The sequence below is a fragment of the Lactuca saligna genome, chromosome 9 (assembly GCF_052625555.1).
Source record: "Lactuca saligna cultivar CGN05327 chromosome 9, ASM5262555v1, whole genome shotgun sequence".
In the NCBI taxonomy this organism is placed as follows: Eukaryota; Viridiplantae; Streptophyta; class Magnoliopsida; order Asterales; family Asteraceae; genus Lactuca; species Lactuca saligna.
Window position 1 is genome coordinate 150,588,105 of NC_136425.1, and position 7,393 is coordinate 150,595,497.

The following is a 7,393-nucleotide window of genomic DNA, read 5'->3' on the forward strand; positions in this document are numbered from 1 at the left end:
GGCAAAACAGTCAATTCAAGTGCTGCATGGACCAAAACTACAAGAATTTCTTAAGTTTATGAACAAAAACCCAGAAAAACCTTAATTTTGGACCTTCTATGCAAACTGGAAACTTTTTAGATGCCCATCCAAAAGATTTTTACAAACCACAAGGATTAAATTTGCAGTTTTATCTTTTAAAAATTTTACTATAATTTGGAAAATATCACAAAAATAAATATATTTTGGTATCATGAAAAGCATTATATTATATATATATTTTTTATTATAACAAATTGATAACATGATGTTTAATTTAAGACAAAACAAATATATTGTAAAAAGTTGATTTTTTTATGAACATTTAATAACTTTTGTCAACTTGAAAATTGTTACAAATATGTATAACCTTTCTTTTATGGTTACAATCGACCCAATGGAAGCCCAATAACGTTTCCGCTTTTCCTAAATAACATCCATTTTCGGACTTTCTGAGAATATTTTGCAGAAAGAGAAAGACAATGGCGTGGATGGCTTCTGGTCTAGCAAGGTCGTTTAACATGCCGGCGATAGACATCGGTGTACTCCGCCACCGTGCTCCGATCATCGCAGGTATAGGTTGCGCCTCCGCTGCCGGCACTACCTTCTGGCGTTCTTCTCTAACCTCCTTCTCCAACCGGTCAACTCCATTCGCTTGCCTCGGCATTTCTACTGCCACTAGTGAGTTCTCTCTCTTCTTTAACCGTTTAAAATCTCACGTATTTCCATAATTCAATTGATGTTCATGTTCTCCTTGTATCGATTTCGAATTTTGCGAAAATGTTGAACTATCATTGTTTACAAAGTATCCCTCTCTCAATTTAGGATAATCAACAGAAATACTCCCCTCCCCCTTTTCCATAAATTGATACGCTATTTGTATATTTGAAGAACATAATTGTTGAGAACATTAGATTTTTCAGATGCTAATTGATTAATTTTGTTAACAACCTCATCAGATGCTATAGGTATTAAGGAAGCTGTTAAAACAGACAAGGCTCCAGCAGCACTTGGTCCTTATTCCCAAGCCATTAAAGCCAATAATACACTTTTTGTTTCTGGTGTTCTTGGTCTTATTCCCGAGGTTTTATAAATTATAACAACCATATTTTCTTTATTCATTTGCTCTATAATACCCTTTAAATATCTAATTCAGTTATGCAACTGTAATTAATTTTTGTTTGTTGCATATGTTATTGTTGCTTTTTGCAGACAGGGAAGTTTGTTTCAGACAGTGTAGAGGAACAAACAGAGCAGGTGATTATGTTATTTCTTTTTTTAAAAAAAAAAAATCAGAAATTGATTAAAGGAAGTAGAATTTATCTTATATTTAGTCTTTAGTGTAATCTTTTGTTATGTTTTTCAGATTCTCAAGAATATGGGGGAGATTTTGAAAGCTAGTGGAGCTAGTTATTCCTCAGTTGTTAAAACCACAATCATGTAAATGGAATTTATATTTTTGTATGTTAAAGTTATGTGAGGATATTGAATTTTATACAAAAAAAAAAAAAAAATGAAAAATTTCTGGTTGATTTTCAGGTTGGCTGATCTGAAGGACTTCAAGAAAGTTAATGAAATATATGCTAAATGTGAGTAATGATATTCGGTTTTAAGATAATATATATTATCGATTTATATGGATATAATTAATTTATATATATATATTTTTTTTTTGAATTGCAGATTTTCCTGCTCCTGCTCCAGCTAGATCAACATATCAGGTTGCGGCATTACCACTTGATGCGAGGATTGAAATTGAATGCATAGCTGCACTTTAGTATTTTTAACATTTTATGTAATTTTAATAAGGAAATTTATGTATTAAAAATGTATGAAAGAATGTTTTCAAGATTCTGAGTTTAATAAAGTTTGGGTTTTAATCTTTTATGAATCTTTAAACATGGAGAAGTTGGTTTCTGTTTAAACAATTATTTTTGTTGGTGTTAAACAGTTAATGTGTATAAAAATGAAAGAAGGAATTTGTATACTTAAATAAAGTTCAGAGATAAAATTCATCAAGGGCGTTTGGTCTAGTGGTATGATTCTCGCTTTGGGTGCGAGAGGTCCCGAGTTCGATTCTCGGAACGCCCCTTTTTTCCAGTTTTTTTTTCTATGAATTTGCATGAATTCTTTTTTACTTATCAGTTGTCGTACAACACAAGATTTCACTAGTAAGAAGATATCATTAGAATATTTTTAAATAATTCAAACTTAGAGTATAATTTTATTAAGTTTACAAAAATAAGTACAAGACGTACAAAGGCTTTGAGTAAATTCTTACTGAAAGTTAATATATTTGTGTGTGAATGTTCTATCGTTAATTTCAAATAAAACTTGATTATTGAATACTTTGTCTATTTTCGAATTTTTTAAGCTTTTCTTAAACGTAATATTCATAGACATGTTCGACTTATCCAAGCTAGTTAATATTTCTTAAATTAAGGACAACTGGTAGAGTTTGAATTCAGATTTATTTTGATTGGTTTGTGGACTTGTTAATAAAATCATATAAAAATGTTTATTATGAATGTATAAATTAAAGAAAAATATCGCTAAATATTATATCCCATACTTCACCTATCAATTTGGAGTCTATTATTTGTTTTCAATAGGAATTTTCATATAAAAATGTTTATTATGAATGTGTGTGTACGCATGCGTGTGAATTTTAGGCATTGGACATCGTTACATTCTTTTGATTTGTAATTTTTAGTATTTGGATATTCGAAGTTAAACAATCTCATTGTAAGCTATGAATTAACCAACTACCTAGTGACCTACTAAGTAATACATTAGCCTCTTCATATAGGAGATCAAGTGTTTAAGTCATTCTGACCCCATTTTTAGCTTCTTGCTCAGATTTATATAAATTTGTCGTTTCCAAAAATAGTGTTTAAGTCATAATGGTTTTAATTAAAAGTTAGTCATCAGAGTATAGGGGTGACAATTTATGACACAACACGATAAAAATACAGGACATAAAACGAAATTTGGACGAAACTAAAATTTGAAGTCGTGTTCGTGTTAGCTGTAAAAAAACGATGTCGTATCGTGTCGTGTTCGTGATCAAAACTCGACACAAAATCGAAACGATTTAGCAGTTCTTTATCGTTTTGTGTCGTATTCGTTTTACAAAAAAACTTTGTCGTGCTGTGTCATGTCAGACAGAAACACGGAACGATAACACGATTTGTCACCCCTATGAAATGATATCCGATTAAAACAATAAAATGTGGTTTACATTTTCCCATCGGAAACTGAACCTAATAACACAAAGATCCTCTTATAGTGTCATGAGATTTGAACATAATAAATATTTAACTAAACATTAGGGTGGAATGAGTCCATCTTCCTCAAATTTTCCAACCCTCTCATCACTTATGCGTCATATGAACTTTTTAATTTCATTTCCATCATTTTCATTCCACAACATAAATAACTATCTATTCCACCCACTCTTAATGTACAATGTATGAAGCATATGGTACAAGTAGGATAAAAGAGAAAATTGAGAATTGAGAATGATGATGAACAAACCCGATCTCATCTTTTTAGATCTGTATGTGGAATCGTGGTATGAGTTACCTGCCCCATCTATGCCCATTTTATACACGATCCCGTGCACTCTTGGAGATTAAATATGTTGATGTTCCATTAAGGAAAAAAAACATTAGAGATTGAAGTGGGTTTTGGAATATTAATTGTTGATTTCAATTGTTTGTTTGTTTTTTTTAGGCAGGGTCGGTTCGGTCCTGAAAAATGAAATATTTTTAAAGGTTCAGGATGAACAAGAATAAAAAGGACCCTTATCTTTATTATAATTTTATATTTTTAAATAAAAATATATAATGAAAAAAATTAGACCTGTGCAACTGACCACTTCTAAACCCCCATGTTTTTAGGCCTTACATCTTGATGCTGTAAATATTCCCAATTGTCCTAAGCCGGTTTTCTATCTATGAACGTCTTATACGTCTTTTGTTCACATTTCACTATCATTGTTCTATGGATAACGGATTTTGTAGACTTGAGTCAATGTATGCAGGCTCATAAATAGATAAACAAATGCCAACGAATATTCCCATAATCCCATGCCAAATGATGGATGTTTATAAGATAATTATTAATTTCACCATGTTTAAAGTGATAAAGGGAAACAAATCTCATTATATGTCAATTATTGGGCAAGAATATTTTGATCAAGACCTTCAAAACTACAATCAATCAATGTATATACACAATTCTCGTTCACACACACGTCGTGCAAAGTATCTTAAAAAACTATAATCAATTAGAAAAATGATTTATATATAGAGTATAATAATTGAAATATGAATATGGCATGCGTCATATAACATATTTTAGTTTCCATGCACCACATAAGCCTGAGAAATATTGAATCGCGGAAAAGGTTATAATAAAATATGATTGTAAAACTTTGACTCTACTTTTTGTTAAATTTGGTTACTATTTTGCTCACGTAAATAAAACGGCCAAACAGAAAAAAGGTAATTTCCAGCATAGAATTACACTTATATTAAAAAAGTAATTTTATAGATAATTCGACGTATTCAAGTTAAATAAACGCAACCAAACTAAAGACACGTTTATTAACACATAACACATTAATAAAACTGAACTATTTAATGGTTTTAATGATTCTAACTTCTTAATGCTTAAGATAATGAGAGTTTAATTAACCATTTGGAAGGTAGTTCAAAGAGTTTTGATTCGTACATTGATTATTCAGTTGGTATCAAACCCGTTGAAGTGACCGATTTATAAATAAATCCTAAATGGTATTATTTAGAGGTTATCAAACACCTCTTAATTTTGATGTGATTTTTTTTTATCTCTTTTCACAAAGTTTTGTTTCTTATAATTGCTGAACACTGAAATTTTACATTTTTTTTTTGATGTTTTGACATGTTTCACAATTTTTTACCCATGTGGATTATTTTCTATATGTTATGATATTGTTATCATTGTTATCCACATATACTGTGAACACTTTTTAGCCGCCTAAACTTTTAAACCTACAAGACAAAATAAACCGGTCCCACATTGCTCTTACTTTCCAAGTTCCAACGGTTCGTACTCAGCATGCTAGTCAAATTCCGCTGGCGTTGAACCGCCATCACATTCTTGAAAAAGACTGGACCGGATGAACTTATAACCCAAAAACTCGGGTTCCGTATGATTTCGACCGGATGAAACTCAAACCGGCTGCCGAATCGCATAAACCAGTACGGAACTGGAGCACTGTGGAGCTGACGTGGAAACAACGTCTTTATCTCACTTGCCATCCATGCAGCTTCGTATGCCACGTAGGACAACCGTTCATCCCACTTGCCATTCTGCGCACTCCTATAAATTCAGCACACAACTCCTGTTTTGATAATCCGATTAAATGGGAAATTGTATAAAAAAGCAGACAGCCATTCAACGCGACGGCGGCGTCTGGGGATCAACGGCGGCGGCGGCACCGGGAACAATGTATTTATCCGGCAGCCACCGTGGTGACAGTCGGAAAGGAGAGAGTTATTCCGGCGGTAGCTTTGGTGAGAAACCGGCGACGACGGAGGTGAAGATTAAGATATCGAAGAAGCAACTGGAAGAGTTATTGGGTAGGACGGATGTGCAGGGGCTAACGGTGGAGCAGATTCTTGCTAAGTTGATGAACGTCAGTGATGGATTTGAATCGAATCAACGGCCGTGGAGGCCTGCTCTACAGAGCATTCCGGAGTAAACTGTCGACGTATACCCCGTATTGGGTTTACCCAATTACGTGAGGGTTTTTTTTTTTTTTTTTTTTTTTTTTTTTTTTTTTTTTAGTTTCTAAATTTAATTAAACTGTATATAATTTTCAACTTTTTTTTTTTCTTCTTGTTGTTGTAGTTGCAGTGACAAAGTTTGTATATTTGTAAACATTTTGGTTATACATGTTTTTATGGATAACTAATAATATAAAACTCAGTCGTTCAAGAAAAAAAAAAATATTCCCATGATCCCATCGAATCCAGGCTCTAAGGGTACTCGATAAGGGGATATATTTTGATTCACCAAATGGTTGAGAATCATAAGGGTGTTATGGATAAAATTCACGACCTATTTGTTATCAAAACAAGTATCTCGCATGTTTTATCAATTTAGCTACGTCCCATAGGAAAATTATAAAAGCTTGTATGCATTTTAATATGTTTGAGAAGGCAGTCACTTTTTTGACCCGTATGTTCATTTCACTCCTTTCTTTTATTATATTTTTAGTTTTTGTACTGCTAGAAGTCTCAAAGTCTCCAACTACATATCTTAACTAAAACTTTTAGAAATGAATACTAATAAATAAAATAAATTACATCACGATATATTATGATCTCTGCTATAGAATCAACATAAGATTAATATTAAATATATATTCTTTAAAATATTATCATAATTACATTCCTAACTTTAAAAGGCATAAGTATTGATTATCTATTTTTAAAGGATAAAAAAAATGTTTTGTTTGATATAAAAGATAAAGTAAATTACTGAAACCGTTCTTATGGTTTTATCAAAATTGCATGTTTGATCCCTAACTTTTTTTTTTGCACTCGGATCATCCCTGTTGTTTGATTTTGTTGTGTTTTTCGTCACTTACATGCATAAAGTTAGGGACTAAATGTGCAATTTTGACCAAACCATAGGGACGATTTCAGTAATTTACCCTAAAAGATATAGTGTTGATTATTCGAATCGTCAATGTGGTTTAGCCCAATCTATTAGTTTTATTTTGTTTTTCTTTCGGGACATCTCTAATAACTTTTAACATTGTTTGATTCATCATTACTAGATATGAAATGAATATATTGCTCTTTATTATTATTATTTTTAATGTTATTATTCTTTCTTCCGTATTATTAGATCTAATGAACATCACCGGTCACTACCCCCGATTCTCCTCCGCGCACTACAATCAGTCACCTACGACAACCACCACAAGTCAAAATCAATCATGTCACCGGTACTTAAACCCAATTTAAAAGGATAATCAAACAATACAAAATCAAATCCGATCAAACCAACACCAAAAAACAAAACCTTCATCAAATTTGAAATCAAAATCATTCATGAAATCAAAGTCAAACTTGATCAAGCCAAAACAAAAAATAAAATGTGAACGTAATCTGAAATAAAAATCAGTCTTGAGATCCTAACATCAAACCTGAAACAAACTTGAAATTTTCCATAAATCTTAATTTGAACCTTAAACAAACTTGAAATTGGTCTTGAAAACTCTAAATCAAACCCCTATAAATCTAGAAATATTTTTTCAATTTTGGTTGGTGTTCTTCATTATTGATCTGACAACTTTTGATGTCGGGGTTGAAAATGG

The 7,393-nt window shown here is 31.8% G+C and overlaps 2 protein-coding genes and 1 non-coding gene across 4 annotated transcripts; all 3 read left to right on the top strand.

The window, feature by feature from the left end:
• The first annotated feature begins 421 nt into the window (after positions 1-421).
• Positions 422-1,900, top strand: LOC145015618 (endoribonuclease L-PSP family protein). Of its 2 annotated transcripts, none has more exons than XM_078974088.1 (6): positions 422-699; positions 987-1,102; positions 1,231-1,275; positions 1,385-1,458; positions 1,558-1,607; positions 1,702-1,900. In XM_078974088.1, the coding sequence occupies exons 1-6, from the start codon at positions 501-503 to the stop codon at positions 1,794-1,796; spliced, it is 579 nt and encodes a 192-aa protein (XP_078830214.1). In that variant the 5' UTR covers positions 422-500; the 3' UTR covers positions 1,797-1,900. The 2 variants fall into 2 exon arrangements, with proteins under 2 accessions (XP_078830214.1, XP_078830213.1); XM_078974087.1 differs by having other exon boundaries at positions 428-699; positions 978-1,102.
• A 137-nt stretch (positions 1,901-2,037) lies between these two features.
• On the top strand, positions 2,038-2,109 carry TRNAP-UGG (transfer RNA proline (anticodon UGG)). The gene has a single exon. It is a non-coding gene; the product is annotated as a tRNA-Pro (tRNA).
• A 3,319-nt stretch (positions 2,110-5,428) lies between these two features.
• LOC145017456 (uncharacterized) lies at positions 5,429-6,249 on the top strand. The gene has a single exon (XM_078975489.1). It carries the CDS (start codon positions 5,429-5,431, stop codon positions 5,765-5,767), a length of 339 nt encoding a protein of 112 aa, XP_078831615.1. The 3' UTR covers positions 5,768-6,249.
• The last annotated feature ends 1,144 nt before the right edge of the window (positions 6,250-7,393 follow it).

What these genes read in the sequence shown, in the direction of transcription:
- LOC145015618 (XM_078974087.1), top strand. Translation starts at nt 501, where the DNA reads ATGGCGTGGATGGCTTCTGGTCTAGCAAGGTCGTTTAACATGCCGGCG. An exon ending in CGGCATTTCTACTGCCACTA is followed by an intron (nt 700 to 977) that starts GTGAGTTCTCTC and finishes CAACCTCATCAG; the next exon opens with ATGCTATAGGTATTAAGGAA. An exon ending in GTTGTTAAAACCACAATCAT is followed by an intron (nt 1,459 to 1,557) that starts GTAAATGGAATT and finishes GTTGATTTTCAG; the next exon opens with GTTGGCTGATCTGAAGGACT.
- LOC145017456 (XM_078975489.1), top strand. Translation starts at nt 5,429, where the DNA reads ATGGGAAATTGTATAAAAAAGCAGACAGCCATTCAACGCGACGGCGGC.